General features: G+C 38.7%; 1 protein-coding gene across 15 annotated transcripts in view; it reads left to right on the top strand.

The window, feature by feature from the left end:
* The window catches only part of EPB41 (erythrocyte membrane protein band 4.1), a 171,506-nt gene that overhangs the window by 116,655 nt on the left and 32,715 nt on the right, over positions 1–22,136 (top strand). For 8 of the 15 annotated variants that reach the window (XM_037149213.2, XM_053660414.1, XM_037149207.2 and 5 more), the window contains 5 exons: positions 1,347–1,519; positions 5,708–5,913; positions 10,416–10,478; positions 15,225–15,401; positions 17,149–17,199. In XM_037149213.2, the coding sequence (XP_037005108.2) occupies positions 1,347–1,519; positions 5,708–5,913; positions 10,416–10,478; positions 15,225–15,401; positions 17,149–17,199 (670 nt within the window). The remainder of the gene's footprint in view (positions 1–1,346; positions 1,520–5,707; positions 5,914–10,415; positions 10,479–15,224; positions 15,402–17,148; positions 17,200–22,136) is intronic. The other 7 variants (XM_037149218.2, XM_037149216.2, XM_037149209.2 and 4 more) reach the window with 4 other exon arrangements.

Genomic DNA, 22,136 nt, shown 5'->3' with positions numbered 1-22,136 from the left:
AGTAATTATCACCCCAAGGCAAGTCTCATTTTATCTATAGCACCCCCCCCCCCAGTTCTTCCCATTGCTTCCCAGATTATTTTGAAGTAAATCCAAGACCTCATGTCATGTCATTCATGAATAAATTTGACTGCATGAATGGCTCTCAGGAGGCAGAATCATGATATCTTTTCCTTCTGTTTGTCATTTCATGTCATACTTTGCGCTATAGCACAGTGGGCAGGAAGAAAAGTCAGGGAAAGTAACATTGATTCTCATTTCAAAATAAAACATGAGGGTCCATTTTATACCCAATTAAAGAATCTTAATTATTGGCCATTAAGATACTTTTTTATGCTTTCATCTTCCTCTTCTATAAAATCAAGCCAAGAAAATAGAATTTTGAAAAAGGGTAAGGAAAAGTAAAAAAAGTTATTTGAATGTTTAATATCTGTGGTATATATTTTAGCTTCAGCCAGTGTATTTACTTGGGGGATAGCATTATTTAAATCCATTGCATCAAAATAAAAGGACATGTTAACATGTAATGCTCTGTTGCTTAGAAAAAGTCGGTATTTGCTGAATTAAAATGAACTATCTCCAAGGAAAAAATACTCTTTTTTTATAGTAGTTGATGTGGTAATTTTTTATTCAGCAAACATTTATTGAGTGCCAAATTCATGCCAGGCACTATGCCAGAGGTGAAAATACCGAGAAGAATAAGTCATAGTCTTTATCCTTTACCCTTAGCGAGCTCATGGTCTTGCAGTGGAGCCCAGCACATAAATTGTTTCAATTCAGTGCCGTAAATGCCACTACAAAAGAGAGCATGGGGTGCTGCGTAACACGCAGACGGGGCTCCCAACTGAGTTGAACATACACCAAATAACCTATTAAATAGGTTTCCAGGCATTAGTGGGGTTTGGAGTGCATTTGATAGGCTTGTTCTGGCGAAGTGGAAAAAGAGCTCTGGCCTTGGACTCTGTTACTGCCCAACCTCTTAACAACTATGTGACCTAAAGCAAGTAACCTTTTGAGGTTCAGCTTCTTGTATCTATAAAATCATGACAATATTACAGGATGTAGTAAAAATGTCACAGTGCTTCAAAAGTGTTTGAGAACCCTAAGGCCCTACTTAGTAAGATAATATTATTACTATAGGCCACAAGTAAATTGTACGTTGCTTTGAGAAATGACGTAGAATTAAAATAATGATTGCTTGATTTGAAATCTCTCTTAGTAACTATAAGGAAACTGAGAATTTTGAAGCTTTTAAAAATCTAGACTTTTGTCTTTGATCTCACCATCTCATTAGAGTGAGATAAATATATGCTAATATGATCGTTCTGGGTTTCTTCTGCCCCCAGGTTGACGTCTACAGACACCATTCCTAAGAGCAAATTTCTTGCACTGGGATCCAAATTTCGATACAGCGGTCGAACTCAGGCTCAGACCAGGCAAGCCAGCGCCCTGATCGACAGGCCCGCTCCTCACTTTGAGCGCACAGCAAGCAAACGCGCATCCCGGAGCCTCGATGGAGGTTTGTACTGAATTTTGGTGATTCCTTATGGCCCCAACTCTTTAGGGAGAGATAGAGGAAGCGCAGGTGTCTGTAAGAGAGCCAAACTGAAGAATGTCATTGGCAAAATGAAATGGATCTCACTAATTGTCTACGTCGGTGGGATCATCTGAAGAGAAAGAGAAGTGAGGTTCAGAGAGGGTAGTAACCAGACCAGGGTTCCACCGGCAGGTAGTAGTAGACTGAACATAACTAGAATCCAGAACATCTACCACAGTGAAAACCCAACACAGTGTACTGAAATAAAGCCCTCTTGGATGTTTTTACATACTTATTTTTTCAGGTAGGAAGAAGAAGAGGCTGCCTCACCAGAGCAATCATTTAAAAAGTTGAGATCACTTGTCATGTGGCAGTTATAAACAGGAAGAGCGGTCCTGTTTTGGGAGTCTCCAAATTTTGTTTAAATAAAATAGTGAGGCAGTAAGTTTCGTGATTGTGTATTCTGACAGAAGATCTGTCTGAATTTTTCTAAGTTTAATCTCAAGGATATGTGAGCATTACTGAAACGAAGTAGCAAACCGCATTCAGTTCTTTATGCCATTAAAAAAAGGCAATAAATAAGTGCAGAAGACAGTAAAGTAGAGTATTGTTACAGCTGGTGCTCAGAGCATCTGCTTCCCCAGCTGCTGAGCTAAAACTAGTTCAGATCCTGCTTTATATGGGAACAGTCACAGGGATAGCCACCAGTGATGACGAGGATTTTCCAACTTACATTTGTGTGGTCCTTTTTGCTTTTCAAACCATTTCCATATATTTCTATTTAATACCAACAATCATTTGGTACCAAGAAGCAGTTAGGAATTCTTGTTTCACTCATGAGGAAACTAGGGCACAAAAAAAGTTACATAACTGGCGAGGGCGACACAGCTGGAAAGTTCATCCACGTGGTGAGCAGTGGTTGCAGCGGTTTTTGCCAGGGGCAGACGCACCTACCGTCTTCGGGGCTTGAAAACAAATGCCCAGGCCTCACTCTTAGGTATCTCATCTGTCCGTGGTGGACCTGAGCATCAGCTGGTGTTTTTTCATTCTGTTTTGTTTTTAAGATAATAGATGATTCACATGGGGTCCCTCTGAAAATGGAAACACGGATTTTTTGCTACCTATTATTGTGCCTGTACTATACTAGCAGAAATTGTGCTAGTGAGTTTCAGAGCTAGAACTAGAATTTAAGTCTCCTTTTACTCAGCTCGAGGGGTTTGAGTTTACTCTTCACTGCTCTGGTGTACAACTATCTAAGTTCCAATTGCCCAGGCAGGAGCAATGTAATACTGGAATGAATGGGTCCATAAGGTTATCACAACCTGCACTCTTTAGCTATGGGAAATAATTGAATTTTCAGGTCATGGGCTCTCTACATATGCATCAAAATCTTGTAATAGTTAACAAACGAATTCATAAAACTGCAGAGCCAAAACATCTTAAAAATATTTACAACCTACAACACTGTGAATGTACTAAAAACCATTGAACTAAGCGTTCTAAGTGGGCAAATTGCATGGTATGTGAATCATATCTCAACAACCAGAGATGCTACCATGATTCTCTGTTCCCGTCCATGGTTTGTAGTCTTCTTATTGAAAAGAGGAACGCATTGTGCCTCTTTCTAGGGCTCCCAAGTTATATCTTTCACTTGAATTGCATATTTGTGTGTACAGAGTTTTTGCCCCACATGCTCTTAAAATAAGGTATGACCTTAAAAGTTATTAATATTTAGGTTTATTAAGTATTTTTAAAAGGTACTTATTTATTTAGCCAGAAAGAGAGGGAGAGAAACACCGATGTCTGAGCTATACATCGGTTGCTTCTTACATACCCCCAACTAGGGCCTGTGGCAGGCAACCCAAGAGTGTGCCCTGACTGGGAATCAAACCGGCAACCTTTTGGTTTGCAGGCCAGCACTCAATCCACTGAGCGACACCGGCCAGGGCAGGATTTATTAATCATTCTTATAACCATTGAACATGCCTTCCCCCGCTATTCTATGGACTTAATATCGTCCACATTTTACAAATGATGAAACGTTCTGCCTCTCTTTCTAACTGCCAGTTTCCACATTTCTATCTACTTTTCCACATGTGGCACAGATTTGCCAGGGCTGGGAATGCTGAAGACGTAAATCATTTGGCTCTGCAATATTAGTATTGGATTGCAACCAAATGCAAGTGGCAAAATAACACATGGTGGAAGCATGGGCTGTGTTTCTGTGATGCCAGTCAGAGCTGAATTAATTCTTTGAGAGGAGGTGTGAATACACATGTATAATGATACTTTCACACAACTGCGAGCAAAATATTTTGTCACATTCCCCTGTGTTGTTGGGTTTGGTTTGCCATCTGCCATTCTTGCACTAATTGGCTTAGAGCACTCATGAGTAGCGGGGACTTGTAACAGGGCAGGTTTCATTGAAAGCTAAAGTACATTCTTGTGTTTCTTTTTTTTTTAATGTTGTCTGAGGAATGGTTTCTTTCACTGGAAATCATTACAGGGTAACAAGCATTTCTTTCTGGGTGTTGTCTGAATGAAGTAGTTGTGAATTTCCATTTTTTAAATCTATTCTGATTCATGGATTTCTTTATCTAATCTTTACTGTTTATAAATCTAAATTTATCAGAATATGTTAAGTTCAGTATACTCAGTTTAAGAGGCAGGAAAGTGTGTCATAAAAATTGTAAAGGTTTTCGCCCTTACCAACGTGGCTCAGTTGGATGGGTGTCATCCCACAAAGCGTAAGTTTGCTAGTTTGATCCCCAGTGGGGCACATGCCTGGGTTGTGGGTTTGGTCCCTGGTTGGGGCAGGAATGAGAAGGAACTGACTGATGCTTCTTTCTCACATTGATGTTTCTCTCCTTCTCTTTCTCCCTCTATTCCTCTTTCTAAAAATAAATAAAATAATTAAAAAATAACAAAATGGTAGAGGCTTTCATTCAAGATAATTAAAATTTAAACCTGTCAGTACATGAAAGGGTAATTTGTTATCAGAAATATTAAGTCATGTGCAAACACTGTAACTCTGGACACTGCTAGAGAAGTGAGGTTTTACTACAAAGTGTGTAGATGTTTTCTGCTAGTCCCTGGAAGAACGGAGATAAAAGTCACGAGAGTGTGTGTGATTATTTTGAAGTAAGCGATCTTAAACTGAGATGCCAAATAGTCCAAACCAAAGGAAATATGAACTCTGTGAAAAGATCAAATTTCATCATAATCCTACATTGAATATTCTCTCTAAAATAGTGTATACATAACCTTTTTCCAACATTGAGGCTGCTTAACTTCAGCAGCCTTGGCCTGTACGTAGTGGGTGCCCGTACCCCCTCCATGTCCCTTCCCAGGCGTGGCAACTAAAAACGTGTCCAGGCACAGTCGTGCACTCCAGGGGGACGGACTCGCCCCGGCTGAGACCTGCTGCCCTAAATACACCGGAGAACAGGGGTTCTCATGTGAGTCGGTAAGACTCGAGGAGATGGTAGAACAAAACGCCAAGGTTGGGGGCGGGGCATTGTTTGTTTATTTTAAAGACTAATGGCCAAAGGTTTTGAATTCATATTATGTTAATCAAATGACTTATTAAAAATCAACGTGTTTTTATTCAAAGATTTGCCCTTAAACAATCATCAAAAGTATACATGTCTTAGGAGATCCATTTATCAAATTATTTTGTAATCATTCCATAACAGAAGAAATCAGACTTAATCCTTCTTCCTAAAATATATTTTTAGGTTCTTGAAATTATCAAAAAGTGAATAAATCTTTATTTCAAAAAGGCTTTATGGAAGAAATAAGCTTAATTAACTGTTCCCCTTACATAGACTGCATTATAGGTTCTTAAAACCAACAAACATATTACAAGGTTAAACAATTGCTAATGTTTTAATAAAGTGGGTTTTTAGTTTCTTTTCTTATTTTGATGTCAGTGCCTCCATGCACAGCCCCTGTTCCAGAACACGATAGCTGGCACATTTCAGCTTTTCTGTTTTCGCTTTCTTATTGCCATCGGTTACCTGGCGGAGCGCTACTAATGACTTATTTTTATACTGTCCATGTGATGGTCCACTGGACACTGTAGCACTCGTATGTGCCACCTGGTGACTTTGAAGTGGTGCAGTGACCCTTCATCACTCATTCCCCTCTTTTCCTTTTCTCAAATGACAGCGGCCGTCGATTCCACAGACCGAGGTTCTCGGCCCACTTCTGCACCAGCCATTGCTCAGAGACAGGACGCAGAAGGCAGTGTGCCAGGCGCGCCTGCCAAGAAAACAGTGGCTTCTAAAGACCAGGAGGAAACAGTGAAGGTTGAAGTGGAAAAGGAAGAAGTACCTCCCGAACAAGCTGAGCCAGAGGCCACAGAAATATGGCAGGTATGTCCCAAGTCCCAGGATCTGGCAAGTTCGCTTTCTGCTTTACAGGTGGTAACCCCTTGACCAGGAAGGTTTTCAAAGCACTGATTCCTACAGGATCCTAGTGAAGTTATTCCTTCCTCACTCTTTCTGGAAGAAGGTATCTCCCATGAACCTTTAAAATGCATTCATAGAATTATGTCATGAAGACTGTAAGCTGTCTCAGAGAAGTTTTCACGTGACCCAAACTTTACCAAACTCTTACATTAAAAAAACGAAGTCTACAAAATGTGGCAGCACTGTGATGTATGCCCTTAAAAGTTGTTTTACTCACCCAGAAGGAATCTCCACATTCCTTTTTAAGAGTAGGCTGTGCTGTAGTTTGATTCCCCTGAGTTGGACATGTGTGCAGCATAGCCGGAGAGTACCCAGGTGTTACGCACCTTAAGGTTTGGAACCTTAAGTAGCTTTAAAAATGGGGGAAGTTCTGTTATGTAGGAGAGGCTGTGCTACTGACATGCTTACAGTTCTGACTTGATTGTACCCTCAGTCACTGAACCTTGTTGAAAAGTTACCAATTGAATTAGATTTCCCAGGAGTAACAGTAACTGGACTGGTCTTTTATGTGTTGGTAAGCTTTTTAAGCACATTTAAGCAGTGATGGAGTTGAGGCACTAGTTCAGATTTAGTGAAGCATAGCAAATACGAGTCTCACTGTTGACAACAGGACTATAGACACAGTCTTTAGAGGAAAAATGGCGTTTTTATATCTGTTAAGAAATTTAAAACCATGTAAGATCTTAGTAAGTGCTCTCACCTTGGCCGATGGATTAACCCTGTTCTTTTGGAGTTGGTTCACTACTTAGTTTATCTGTAGAGCGGAGGCTGATCTGGCTCTGCTTTGACTGTTAAAAAACTGTTCATTCTATGTACAACCTGTGGCCATGAACTATCGGAGAGAGGGGGACACTGGCGGGCGGGGTACAGGGTGGAGCAGGGATAAAGGGGAGAAAAAAATTGGGAAAACTGGTAGCATAATCAGTAGAATATCCTTTAAAAAAACTGTTCAATATGACATGCAGTTTGATTGTCCTTTGAGACCAACTTGAGTCCAGAGAGGAGGAAAAATGACTGAAGGGTGGGTGCTTGCATTTCTGTACCCAGCCAAGTGCGCATGACAGGAGCCATCAGGGTCAGTGTCAACTGCAGTCTTTAATGCTAGGGTCTCTCACCTGGCACTTCCAACTGTCACACTAACTGGAAAGTGTTAGATTACTGGAGTGAGCAAGGGACTCTTTGAGTAGCTAAGGTTCCTTTGGCTTTCAGCTAACATGTTCTTTTGCCTATAGGCAGACACAAGTATCTTCAAGAAAGGTTCTCTATGCTCTTGGGACCTTGGCAGAGTGGAGAGATCACTTTCTGGTATATACTCCCCATTTAAGTGCTTGCTCCCCACTTAATTCTATATTATATTGTTTCGAGATACTTGTGTAGAGATCAGACTGGAAGCCACCTCTGATAACCTTCTGTTACCATAATAGTAGTAACAGAATTAAGAGTGACTCTGAGTTGATTTTATTTGTAGCAGTTAAGAAAATAATTATGGAATTTACCTGAAGCAATATTTATTGCATGGAGCAATAATAATAATATTACTATTAAAGTGTAACTGTGTACATTTCATTATCTAACACTAAGTTGATGCCAGTTAGAGCTTTTTGGCATCTTGAGTCATTTGGCAAGACCTACTTTGCAGGTGTGTACCTACCGCTTTATCCCATTCGGTGTTCTCTGGGGCTGCATACAGAGGCACGTACTGTTGCTACTGGGCCTCCATTCTTGCACTGAAATAGAGATTCCCAATTTCTTGCTATTGGATTGCTAAGCACCCAAAGCAAAAAAGTCATTATTCATTTATACAAGCAAGTTAAGCTTTACAAAATAATTATAAACCACTATTTGCTAAGTGTCCACAACTCTGCGAAGATATTATTTCTACTTTATCAATAAAAAACTTGAACTCAGAGGTGAAGTAACTTGCTAATGGCCACACAGCCAGGATCCTGGGATTCCGAGTAGAACTGACCACATTGCTCATTAACTACCTCTGGTAGGTAGCAGTGCTACTGCTGGACGTGCTGCTGGTTTGACGGTGTCACAGGGTTTGGTGTTATTTTGTGTTCTTCAAGTTCAGTCCTAGAGAAGATAGCCCAGTGCCATTGTACGTCAAAGTAATGCTGCCAAGCGTGATTAAAAAGCGTATGTCAAAATGACTGAGTGATGTGATTCTGTAAGTAACTTAATGATGCAAAGTGATTGAGTTGACCCTTGATAAAAAACAGTTTCTTCTTTTTGAGATATCCAGTGTATTAGGCATGGCTCACTTTATTATGCTTCCTATTAATAGTCTGTGTAGGTTTTTTAAATTTATATTTACTCCATTTGGGGTATATAAAATGACTATTACAAAGATATTTCAAAGTTAGGCAGGAGGCTTTAGTGTGAAGGATGGATCTTACCCATTCACCAAATGCATGGGTTCCAGCTCCCTAGACAGGAGATTGCGGTGTGTTGAGAATCGCAGCTGAGCCCTGTGTGCTCGTGTATAAACTGACCTTGGTGACGATTGCCTGCATCAGTAACAATTTGGATTAAGTTTATTTTGGTGTTTTGTTGTCTAATAAACTGGAGGATGAAACTGCCTCCTTAAATATACTGATCACTTAACAACATGTTTTGTATTTACCTGCTTGGTGTTGTATGTGGTTTATTTATACGTGTGTTTTAACTGCAGAGACTTTCTTTTTGTTTCTATCGTGTATGTCATACATTAATATCTTCATTTGTGGACTTGTTTTTAAATGTTACTTAAGGCACTTTCAGATCATTAAAAAGCAACACAAAAACACATAGATTATTTAAGCCTAATTATTATCTTTAATAAGTACTTTTTTGTAAATAAGTATGTAATATTTGCTTCATCAGTAGAATAATTACTTTAATTTTCTCTTTTGCTTGTTTGGCTGTCCACAGTATCTCTTCAGCCTTGAAAATGTGCTGGTGAACTAACAGATTACCCTTGAGGGTAATGACACTCCCATGACACCCCCTAAAGGCTGCCTCACGGTGGTTACCTATCAGCTTATTTCACAACCAGCTTAAAGATGCGGCTTATTTGGAAACAGTGCTATTCATAAAAACCTACTAACCTAAAATGTTTCTACCACTTTATTTCTTAAATGTAGGTGGAAAAAACCCACATCGAGGTCACAGTACCCACCTCAAATGGTGACCAAATGCAGGTTTGTGCCAGTAGGCCACTCGTTCCTCTCCCCGCCCTCCTCCATGTCTCCCTTCCCCCCTCCTTAAAAAAAATATGAAATGGAGGTTCAGACAAACTTCAGTGAGCCAATATTTTATCATTTTTCTTTCTTTCTTTTTTTAATAATGGCAAAACAGAAGCTTGCAGGAAAAACTGAAGATCTGATAAGAATGAGGAAGGTTAGCCATTTTTCACTTCACAAAACTGCATTAGCATCACCCGTGCTGACGTTTACAGTGCATTAAAAAGACAGTGACCTGTTCTTCTCATCGATTTCTCTGAATCAGAAATTGCTTTTGGATATCAGATAGATGTATGTGTATATGTGCATATATGCACATGCATATGTGTACAAAAAATTATAATCCTTTACTATATGTTGAAAATTTTCCCAGTAGCAAAATATCTTTCGAAACATGAAAGAATTGGTAAAGGCTGAACCTATCCTTTATTAAACTTTATAAGAAATATTCCACAAGGCACCATGTTCTTGAAATTGTTGGCAATATTTTGTACATATTTATTATGAAACCATCATAGCATCTGCCAGTGTTGTTAGTAACTCTGTGCCTGGCTGCTCCGTGCCTCTTGCTTCTCAGCTATAGAGTGGGGTGAATCAGTTTCTACCGAATAGAATATTGAATGATCATATGTAAAACGCCCATAGATCTCTTTTACAGAAAGTGTTAGAGATGTACATACTGCAGTATTACTCAGTATGAAAGTTGTCAAAAAACGAATGTCTTAAAGCATTCCTCTACTCTGTAGAACATGGAGTTTTATTTTTTTAAATATTAAATTTTATTTAGTTACTTTTCAAGTACATTTTTTAATTTATGAACATGGAGTTTTAAACCTTCTTAAAATCGTGTATTTTAAGAAAACCCCTCAACAGCTCAATTTCAGAAATGAACAGAAAACAGCTTGTTATGTAAGAAGCCAATGAAGCCAGGAGCACTGTCTATTTAAATAGCATCATCACATCCTCCCATCATTCACGAACAAGGCCACCCCTTTTCCAGTGGTAATTGTGTTCTCTGTGTGTCTTTGTGGTTCTGTGACCATTTCATGTTGGCATATGCTGCGCTGTGGACATTTAATTTTAAATGACTTTTGGTTTGCCAATTTGCAATTTTCTCCCGCAAGAACGACATTTTAATTTTTTATGCTTTTCTGTTTTTCCCCTCTTTCATTTTCACAGAAAAAGAGAGAGAGACTAGATGGTGAAAACATTTATATCAGACATAGCAATTTAATGTTGGAGGTTTGTATGAACTTGAAGCTTATTTCAGTTGGTTGCCTGTGACCTTCTGCATTCTCTGCTGATGCCCCTTTCTTCTTTCTGTGCCGCGTTTGGTTTTGCATGCCATTGCATGAGAGAATTTTAGGTTTAAAGTGCTTTTGCATGTTGGTGAATGTGAAGATCCATAACCATCTCACCTGATTTCTCTCTGGCTTCCATCTTTCATATTTACCTAAAAAAATATATGATTGGGACTACCTTTGCCTCTTGTGGTTCCATTAGAAAATTCTTCAAATTTTCCAAGAGTATAAACTACTATATGTCCCAAGCATCAGATTGGTTATCTTCTGACCTGGACAAGTAAGATAAATGATCATAATTCAAAATGGGTTTAAAATATTGGGGATACCAGAAAATGACAGAAAGATAGTCGGAGGGGGAAGTGAGAGACAGGAAGAAAAGGAGGGAGCCTAGTATGAAATGAGTAGTTACTATGACAGAAGACAGTTTAATCCTGGAAACAGGTGTGTGGGTATGAGACTGTTATTTTAGAGATGAGAAAATTGAGGTTTAGAGAAATTAGTTAATTTCCCTGAGGTCACAGAGCTGGTAAATTGGTAAAGCCAAGATTTCAGATAGGGCCTGTCTAACTCTGTTAAACTACACTCCCCCCCCCCCCCCCCCCCCCCCCCCTCTGCCATTCAGAAATAGCAACATGCTGTCTGCTGTAGCAATTATAAGGTCATTTTCCTGCTACACTCAACATCGGTGAGGTTTTTACTAGAGTTATGTTGCATACTTTATCTAGTTTTGGGCTCTCCACATTGGATAAAGAAATACACATGTAAAACTCATTAGAAGATTGAGGGAACTCCATGAGGAAAAATGAAGGAAACTGGAATTATTCTTTGTGTAAAAAACTGAGTCCATGTTAGTTTACACGTTGAAAAACTCTTATATAGAAGTTGATGACCAGATTATTTTGCAATTCCGCTCAAGACAGAGCCAAGAGAAATGAACAGACTCTGATATCAGGGGTTTAACTTAGATATAAAGGAAATATAAACATACAGGAAGATGATGAACATGGTTCCTGCCTTCAGGAGGCTTACAGCGTGGGGGAGTGGGCAGGAGAAAAACAGTAAACAAATAGCAATAAAATGATTACAACTTGTTATAAAAACAATGAAGCAAATAAACCATATGCTGTGCTAAATGAAGGGATCTACTCAGAATAAAAAGGGCAGGAGATTCTCTCTGAAGAGACATTTTCACTGAGACCTGAAAGATGAACATGTATTAAATGTGGTCAATATTATTAATATAGAAGTTTGAAAAAACTTCCTGAGATAGATATCTGATTTAGTGTAATGGTCTCTACTAATTACTTAAACTCATCTTACTCTTTGTCAAACATATATTTTGAGTGCCTGCTAGGTTTAAGGTACTTGGATGAAAGTAACACAAATTATAGCCAGCCTTCATTGGTCGTGTCCTGTGTGGCGGGCACAATGCCAAGTGCTGTACATACATCGACCTCATGTAACATGAGGTCAAGGCTGGACCCTAGGACATTTCAAACATGGAGACTAGATCTCTTTGCTTTGGCCCAGAACTGAAACCATACCTGGATGCTTCCTCTTGTGGGATTAGGAAGAAAGACAGAGGTCAGCTGATCTCCTTGAACTCAGCAAAACAACATCTCCCAATTTTAAACATGTCTATGTCTTGGCTAGTGCTTCCTCTCACCTGGAACCTGCAGTACCAATCATATATTTGTCATTCGTTCCACGAGGTGTGGTATGGCTTCTGAGACTCATGAAGTCCCTGTGTGTGATGTGTTTTTCCCCAGCATTTCATTGACGGCAGTGAGAGGGGATTTCTAATAAGTGTGTGTTTGAAAATTAAAACTACTAACTACCTTTTGAGAATATTTTATATTAAATGGTTTGGTTTGATTGCTGCTTAAATTATAATATGATAGGCATCAAAAAGTGTCTAACCTGAACATGGCTAAAGTTTGGCTAACCATCATTCTCTAGTTATTGTAAAAGTTTGGGTTTTTTTTTTTCGTTCCTCCTAAGGAAGTTCTCTCAACCTATCTGTCACTCTAGCAGTTTTTTTTTAAGCATTCCTCTCCTTACTCCTCCCCCACTCCCACTAATGCTTTGTTCTGGCACAAATAAGGTCGAGTTCATTTTTAGATGTACCGCCTCCTCCTCCATCTCCCAGAGGGAACTTGTAGCAAGAGTCTATGACAAATTCTATTTGGAACAGGTCCCTTTGAGATCTTAATTTTACTCTGTGCCCCCACAGGTTTCCAACAGAGCCAGCTAAGAAGGATGGAGAAAGCTCCCTCAGAAGCTACTGATGTTACTGAAACCTTTATTTCCTCAGGTTCCAGCCAGTGAAAAGCTAGGCAAGAAGAGTCACAAATCTCTCATGTTAAAAGGCTAACTAACCTAGAGAGTTATGGTCTTACCATAGCATCTCTTGCTCATTTTTGTTTTGCTCCATTCATACTTTTAACTCTCCCAAAAATGTTAAGTTGTTTTTGGCCCAAGCCGATTTAATTTCCAGTCAGGAGCTGGGTCACAGGGCCCTTACATGCCTGGTGGTTCTCAGTTGCTCAGCCTCCTACTGAGTGAGTCCTTGACTACGCTTGTTCATGACTTTTCTTTAGCCAGTAAATAGGCTTTCCTTGCTTTCAGCTCGAACTAAAGGGCAAACTGTTGTTTCCTTATGGGGAAGCCTGTGTTCATGAGCTGTGCTCACACTGCATCCCAGAGAGCTGCAGGATTGCCCTGGTGCGTTAGTTTTCTCTGAATGATCGCAAAGCAAATACACATTGTTCGTTCTTGCAAGAATAAAAAGGATAGACTATTAAACGAATTTTCTGAATGAATATCTCCAGAATCAAAATTGTGTCCTGTGTCCCAACTGATTTTCTTTTCCTGTGCTATTTTTCCCTTTGACATTGCTTTTGAAAAAAAATATCTAACTTACTCAAAGCCTAAATGGCTCCAGAAAAAGAAACTTTTTAATGAAATGGGCATCAATTTTTTTTCCTCAAAATGAGGCTGTTTCCCACGGAGTCTAAAAGAATAAAAAAGACTAATCCCCAAATTCACACAGCATATTAGGAGATATATTTAGTATTATGCTTTTCTTGGACACAGAGCTGCCTTGATATATAATAAACACAGAATTTTTAGCAGTTGTCAAGTGCCGGCCTCCCACATATTTTGGTCTCAAGCGTAGATCTTTTGGGTTTTTTCAGAGAAGTATTTTGGACAAAGAACATTTGTGTTTTTGTCTTCAAGTTGTATTTCTCAGATTATTTCTGGCTATCTCCCTTTTGAAAGTTGTTATATACTTCCTATTACATAAACCTAGATATTTCTCATTGTGTCTAGCTTTATTAACCTTAGTCTTGATCATGTCTCCCTAGAATATGCTCTTGAAGAGCTTACCCCTAGTTGTCCAGTATGCAAATCTGCTGGAACAGTTGAGGTATTTTATTTATTCTTTTATTTTTTAATTCTCGCCAGAGGATATGTTTTTATTATTGACTTTTAGAGCAAGAGAGAAATATCTATTTGGGAGAGAAACATTAACTGGTTGCTTCCTCTATATGCCCCAACTGGGGACTGAATCCACAACCGAGGTATGTGCCCTGACCAGGGATCAAACTTGCAACCTTCTGGTACGTGGGATGGCACTCCAACCAACTTAGCTCCCTGGCCAGGGCCAGTTGAGCTATTTTAAATCATAAGGAGATACATAAGCTATTTGAAGAATTCTTGTTAGATCACTTCCCATTCATTGAAGGTTAGTAGAAGAAGGTCCCTATTTTGAATGGTACTGAAAAATGAAGTGAAGCTGTCAGAAGCTAGAAAGCATAAGCCTTTTCATTTGTGTGAGTAGTATTGGCAAAGGAAAAGAGCCATTATATTACATATCCCTGAGTAATTAGTCAGAGATAGTCACAACCTGCTCTGAAGGCCTGAGTCATGAATTTCAACTTTTTTTGTTGTAATCTTGGAATCAATTACTTTCTCCCAGAGGAATATCTTTTTTAAAAACAATTGAAGTTGACATACAATATTATATTAGTTTCAGGTGTACAACATAGCGATTCAGATTTTATGTACCAGTAATAAATTCTTATATCAAGAAAAGGCTCTTCCTGTTTACCAAAAACCAACAACAGCCACCTAATACAGGGAAGCAAAACCATCTCTAGGTAGAAATAGAGGGGTACCACCCGGTTGCAATTTACCCCAGTGCAGGACAGTCAGTGATGAAAGCTGAATCTTTCACCCAGTCCCTTATTTAATAGTTTCTCCTTGTCTTTTGCTCTCTCCATCCTGCCTGAGCTGAGCCTAAATCAGTTCATATCAATCTGAGGCTAATTGAGTTGTGGAATTACCTTCCTGGGATGAGGAGTTGGAGAGCCAGCACTGAGTCATAATGGGAAGAAGAGTTGTAAAACTGAGTGAGCTCCTTATGGGTTATATAACTGCTAAGAGCTGTGGGGTTATGATGCTTCATTGCTTCCAAGAAAAGCACCTTGTTTAAAAAAAAAAGCAAGCAAATATACCATGTTGTATATTTACAATTTGAATGCAGTTTTTGGATTCGTAATATCTCTCCTGGATGTGGTGTGTTTTCTACCGATGCCCCTAGTCTGTGATGGGCTTCCCTTGGTGTGTTTTTATTCCTTTGAGTATTTATTGTTTTGCATCTTTGTCCTTTCAACTGTAGGATTTAGACAAAAGTCAAGAAGAGATCAAAAAACATCACGCCAGCATCAGTGAGCTGAAAAAGAACTTTATGGAATCTGTCCCAGAACCACGGCCTAGTGAATGGGATAAACGCTTATCCACTCACTCCCCGTTCCGATCACTTAACATCAACGGCCAAGTCCCCACAGGAGAAGGAGTGAGTACTTTGTCCGCATGACCAGTTGGGAGAGTGAGTGAAATAAGTGTTTTTGTATATTAATGTTCTGTATCTGAGAGAAAGTTTAGAGCTAAAGTGTATTTTTGGTGCCTCCATCAAATTCATGGCAGCTTTCAGGCGTTCATCAACCACTGGTTTGCTGAGTCAGGTGGACAACCCAGTCTGGTTATGGGAGCCACTCACGGCTCCTGGTGGACAAATCGGCCTGAGAACTCGCTCTGCAGCTGCAGGCTAGTGTGTGCGTTTGCAAACTGGCCGTGAGCCAATGGAACTTTATGTTCAAACTGTGCCTTCAAGGACTAGAGAGTGTACTAAATTTAGTAAGGTCAAAATTGAAAAGGAATACGCATTCTTAAAAAAACTTTATTTGAACATTTGCACAACTTCGAAATGTCTGGAATGGTTAACCACAATTATATAATAAACCCAGGAGGCCCCTAAGCCAGAGAATGTAGAATACCAAGTAATAGTTGTGTTTCATTTTTAAAAAAACTATTGATTTTTTATTTTATCTTTATGAGTAACATCAAACTTTTAATTCACTGTTTTGTACCGTAGTCACAATTAGAGGAAGCCAGCAATATCTTTCAGGGGCTGTTCTTTTCTATTGTTGTTCTTATTACCTATTGTAGAAATTCTACATCTAAAGAAATAAATATATGTAGTGAAAAAGTTACCTTGAGCATATATTCAAAAAGTCTTTACTTAATCTTTAGCCTGGCAGGCTAAAGATTTATATAAATAGTCACAATGACTCAATGAGTGATTGTAATGATTTTTAAATTATATGCTTGTTTTTATCCTAAAGTATTAACAATTCTAGTTAAGAAAGGTAAAGTAATGTCTTAATAATTTCAAAAGACTTGTTTTTATATTTAGAATTTATGATAAACTACTCAACTTATTTAGTTTCTGGAACTGGAGAGGATAATAAAAGTTGGTCAGCCAAGCGTATTTTTTATATTTCTCAAAATGTGGTTAAACTTGGCTAATGACTCTCTAAATAGAATGAATGGAGCCAGTTTCACTGAGTAAGGGTGGAGGATTCCTGAATGATGGGCCACTAAATAGAGTTACCAGAGATGATGGGATGCAGTGGTTCTATTCACTGTCCTCTTGGTCTCCGTGCCCTGATGCACATGGACATTAGTTTTGTATTCTAAATCTAACTAGTGTCCCCTGAACTGACTATTTTTCTCACAGAGAAGATGCCTTGTTGCTCTCTCACCTGGTAACTGCATATTTTCTAGAAGTTTTCTTTTGGACTCTGTACAAATAATAAAACATGCTCAACTGCTTTGAAAAAGTAACAGTACTTTCTTGGATGAAGTTTGGTAAAGTTGAATCAGTTTCCAGTTCCAGAAAATGTCTTATATCTTAATAGGAAAGCCTTCAGAAACCATCTCAGGACTGCTCTGGGGAATGGCTGTGTCGTCCTGTGGGCTTTTAAAGAAACGACTCTTGATAAATGAAATTAGATCGGTGGGGATAGTCAAGCCACTTTCGCTCTGTATTTGTGTATAATACCCTCTAAACGAACAGTGGAATAAGTGAGAACTATACTGTCACAACCTTTTACATAGGATAATTCCACTTTCTGGCATATCTTACTTTTTAAAAATAATTAGGACAGTGTTTATGTTCTCTGGGAACACCTCTTCCACTTTTGACAGCATTTGTGTTGCATTGCAAGCAGCTGAATTGTGTGCAATTTGTGTATGACCAGGTGCAGAAAACCTCTGTCCTTCCCTCGGAAAGAAAGGTTGGTGGGCCAGAGGTAAAGCTGCTGTTATGACTTGTGCTTCTCAATCACACTTTGCTCTTGTCATGGCACTAAGCAGATAATCCCCCCCCAGAATCGAACAGCAGCTGCTGAATAATTTTTTTCTTTGGCTACACTAGTAGATTCTCACATCCCACCTTTTGACCTGACACATGACATTTCCACTGCTGCAGCTTTTGCAGCTTTCAATTTGCTTATTTTGGCGCATGGCTGGTTGAAAAGCTGCATGAAGATATAAATATGGATTCAGGGAAAAAATGAATTTAATTGTACCCTATTCTTTTTATGTTGTCTTTCTTCTCCCCTTTATTTTCTTTTAAAAATCATTATTATAATTTTGCATCCTTTCTTTTCCTTTGATTCTTCTTTGCTGACCAGTCCCCCAGCTACTTTCTCCCTGATACGTATCACTTAGGGGTGTGCAAAGAACCAGTGTCAGACTTCCAAACTGACCCGAGAAGGTTGGCTCAGCTGAGAGAGCTGAGAGCCAAGTTTTTCCTTTCATAGATAACGTTTGTCTTGACTGGATAGCAGAGAACAGAACTTTGGGGGTCGGGGGGGCTTACAATTGGACAATTATTAAAAAAATAATTTTTCTTAAAAGTGTCACAAGTATTTGCTTAATGTGATGTATAAGCCTTCACAATGGTCATTATTATTTTTAATCATAATTCTGAGGGAGAGGGGAAGGGAGTTTGCCATTGTTAAGATTTGTGGGTTTCTTTGTTTTTTAGTAGACCTTCAAGACACATATGAACTTTTATACTTTTTTTCTTTGCAGTCTTTAAAATGTATAGGATTCAGATTTTTATTCCCTTGAGCTAAAGCTAATTGCCATATCAAATGAAGTGTTACAGTTTTTAAAATCTATGTGAGACATATGAGGATAACTTTTTATATTCTACCATTCTATTTGTAATAAAGGTAACTTTTGTGATGGCAAGAAGCATGCTTCATTATTGCCTTTGCCCAATTGACCTGGGAAAAACTGGGAGCAACAAAGCAATGAACCAACCCCAAATTCCTATGTGAATGTCCTCAAGGGTGAATAAGTACTGTAAGGAAGTCCATGTCTCCTTGAACTTTCGGGACTTCCAGTGTCCATTCATTTAAAAAAAAAACATGTATGGAGTACTGTTGTTATAAAAACTTTGCTGGGGTAAATTGCCAAAGTAAAGTAAGTAAAATAGAATGTCCGAAAGACCTTCCCAAATCCTTTGCACATCCCCAAGTATCATTTTTAAGCATTTTTCATCTGTCATTTTGTTCATCTTTCTCTGTCTTTCTCAATCTTCTACCGTGAAAGCAGGCACAGGAACGTGCTCTGTTAGTGCAGAATGAAGAGAAGGTTAAAAGGCAAGAGAGATCCACTGAAAGAGCTTTGCCCCAGCAAGAGAATGAAGACATTCTTCCCAAGGTTTCTATTCCAATCCCCGAGGATCACAAGTCTTTCAAAAAGTGCCACCTCTACTCTCGTACTTTTCCATCTCCTCGTTTTCCTTACATGATGTCTTTTCTCGTGGTTCTGGCGTTGGCTGTTTGGTGGTTGGTCTTTCTGTGACCGGAAAACAGGGTGCTCGTCCGAAATGTCAAGACTAAAACCGTCAGACCTGTCATTGACTCCTCCCGTGTTATCCCCTGTATGATGCTCTCTGATCCTAATAGTTCACTGTCCTAGAAAAGCTCTTGTGACCATTTTTCCGTCAATAAATGTTACTCTTTGTAGAATATGTATTATGGGGCACAAAGGAGTAGGAATAGATTGCCCAAGCCAGATTTCCTTATAGAAGTTTAACAAGTGTAGAAAAATCAGATTTAAGCTTGTGGCAGGTTGGTACTTTCCCAGCAGCTTTTACCTTTTCATTCTGCGTGTTTCTATTTAGTGTGGCTACGTCCTTCCCTCCAGTGTTTCACACAAAGCCGGGTACTCTGTAGACACATCAGATGGAACATTTCCCTAATCTTCCGTAGTCGTTTGTGTGGCATGGGCTTTGTAATTTAAGAAAAAATTTCAACTTGCTAACCTTTCAAAAGCCTTAAAAAGACACGTTTTAATCTATGAATCCAAAACCACTCCTTTTCTTGCGATATCAAACCAGTATATACAAAGGCCTTTTTTGGGAAAGGGCTTTTGTCTTCTGTGGCCTTCTTTATGTGTATTTCTGAGACGTTCAGGGACAAACAACTTTATCCTGCCTGGTGTAGAAAAGAGAGCTGCAAAGGTTAAATGCCATCTTTTCACAAGTAACATGTTGGTGGTTTAAGGAAAATGGTGCTGGTGTCCCTGACTTAGCCTCCAGCCAGGGCTGAATTTCCCAGACTACTCTGCCCATCTTTAAAAGTCCTGGAATACAGATTTATTCAAGATCTGTGCATAAGCATACCTTCTTCTGAATTAAAATACTGTGTTACTTCTTTATGACTTAAGTAATTATATTGCTAGAAGCAATATTTAGCCATATGGTAAGCTTAAAAAATATATTAATATATTTTCTTTTCTTGATACATTTCAGACATGTTTGTTCTTATACTTGTGTTGAAATCAATTGTTTTTAATTGGTGGCCATGTGAGCTCTGGAGTTCTATGTGACAAGTGTGTGTCCTCTGTTTGCATGTTGATTTTCCAGACTTTCCTGAAGTAAAGATGAGCGTGCCCTCTATAACACAACTCGGATGTCTAACCTGTTGTTTTACCTCTGCATTAATGAAGTCTTGCATGTAGCTTGCTTTTTATGGCACTCGAATGTACCAATATGGATGATTTGGTTAATGTTGTCTCAAATATTTGTTTTGGAATCTGAGTCCATAGGGCTATCAAACTGAGATTATTGCACTTTGTTTTACCTCTTAATGCTTTTCAGTTGATGAAACTGCTACACAAGACTTTTTGTTTCGAAGGTGATGGCTTCTTAGAGAAAAAAATGAACAGTAAAGCCAAGAATCTTTTGTCCTTCATTCACCGCTATTGTTTTATGTCTCTGTGGACAGGCAGAAATAATTCTCTGGTACTCCGGAAAAGTGCTACTCTGTGATTATAAGCTTTCCAAAAAAAAAGGGGGGGAAAAGGAAGCAGATTGGGTTAAATGTAAAAATCTGGCGTGAGTGTGTATCTTTCACGTCACAGACTATATCTGTTTACAACAAATGTTTATAATTAAGAATATTTATTGATTTACTCATTATAAAAGATCTCAAGTCAACCTGAAATATTGTGAAGTTATTCTCTAACCCAGAAAGGGATCATTATAAGTACTCTCCTTTATCCGTGAAATAGAGATATAAGAGCTTTCTTTGTGAAATAAACAAAACCGTAGCATTGGTTTAAATTCTTTTTTCAAGAAACTAAAAAGGAAGTAATCTTAAAATTTTATTGGTACTTCTATGACTGTTTCAGATTATATTTCCAGTTTTCATTCCTATACACAGTATTTTATTAATTATTATTGTAAACTTCACCTTGAATTTTGTTTCCCTTTGTATTGGAGTTACTCCAAGTTCACTAAGTCTAGTGGAAACCAACAGTCCTTTTCAGTTTTCTGAAGTGCAGCAGGAGTTCTCACAGACCCTTACAGATATTTGAGGAGAAGGCCAGTGTGGGCTCAAAAGCTGTACCCAACACAATTATCAGAGGAAAAATATTGGACATTACAGCTTGTGTTACCTAAAGTTAATGCTGTCTATGTTGCTCACATAAAACTGTAAATAGCTTTCGTTACCTTCTCATATCTCCTTCCATTGTTAATACCAGAGACAGATCCTAATAACTGTGTCTTAGGGGTATCCAACCCATGGCCCATGGGCCACATGCGGCCCAGGACGGCTCTGAATCTGGCCCAACACAAAACCGTAAATTTACTTAAAACCTTTTTTTTTTTTGCTCATTAGTTTTTGTTAGTGTTTGTGTATTTAATGTGTGGCCAAGACAACTTTTCTTTTTCCAGCGTCACCAAAAGAGACACCAAAAGATAGGACACCCTTGGTTGGTGCCACCCTGGTGCAGTTTCTTAATGGCAGGTTGATAATTAAAAAATAATTTGGACTAAAGTTATTAATACAGGCCAGTATAAAGCCTTGCTTTTGCCTTGCCATTGCTATTAATTACTTCTAGGGCGACTGATAAGTTCACGGAGACCTGCCTGACGCCCAGATTTCCACCTAGTAACACAGAAACAAACCTGCCTCGTGAGAAAGAATGTGTAACATGTTCCAGGCACCAGAAGCTCTGGTTATTGTTCAATTCTTGATCTTTTAGGGGCCAGGAAGACGGAAACTAAAAAACAAACACACGTCAACTTCTTGAAATTTTTTACGTGAAAGGAAGCAATTAAATAGCTGTATTTATTTCCATCTACTCCTTATTGGTATTTGAACAAGCACTTAAAACTACTAAAGTTAAAAGTCTTTCCAAATTCTTTACACTCTTAAACAGTTCATCTCATCCATATAGTATATTTAGAGTGGGCCGCACTTGTGAATAGAGCCAGCGTCAGTGTTTCGGGCCCATCTTTCAGCCATTCTCTTATTCTAGTACTCGGAGTACGAAGGAGGTCCAGTTTGCACGGGCCAGTTTTACACTTGTTTATGTCAGTAAATGTTTTCAAGGGAGAAGATGTTGACTTCGTTAACTAACATTAGACTGGGGTTATCTGTGGAGTAGATCTCCAGATCATCCTAGATCCTAGGACCCAGTGCACTTCTTCCTATTAAATACTGCTTTAAATTTTAGTCTGAAATTTCTGTGGATATTAGCCAATTCACTTTCTCCTCCATCACTAAGTCACTTCTGGAATACTTCCTACAGATAAGCACATAGGACATACTAGGCATTAGAGGTTTGGTTTTTTTTTTTAGAAGGCATTACCAATCAAAATTTATATCTAGGCTTTACCCAGTGATCACGTATTTTCAAAAGGAAGGCCTAAAATTAAAAA

The sequence above is a fragment of the Artibeus jamaicensis genome, unplaced genomic scaffold, assembly GCF_021234435.1.
Source record: "Artibeus jamaicensis isolate MK-2021 breed Jamaican fruit bat unplaced genomic scaffold, CSHL_Jam_final scaffold_847, whole genome shotgun sequence".
NCBI classification, from domain to species: Eukaryota; Metazoa; Chordata; class Mammalia; order Chiroptera; family Phyllostomidae; genus Artibeus; species Artibeus jamaicensis.
The sequence above is the reverse complement of the archived record's forward strand: the minus strand, read 5'-3'. Positions and strand labels throughout refer to the sequence as shown.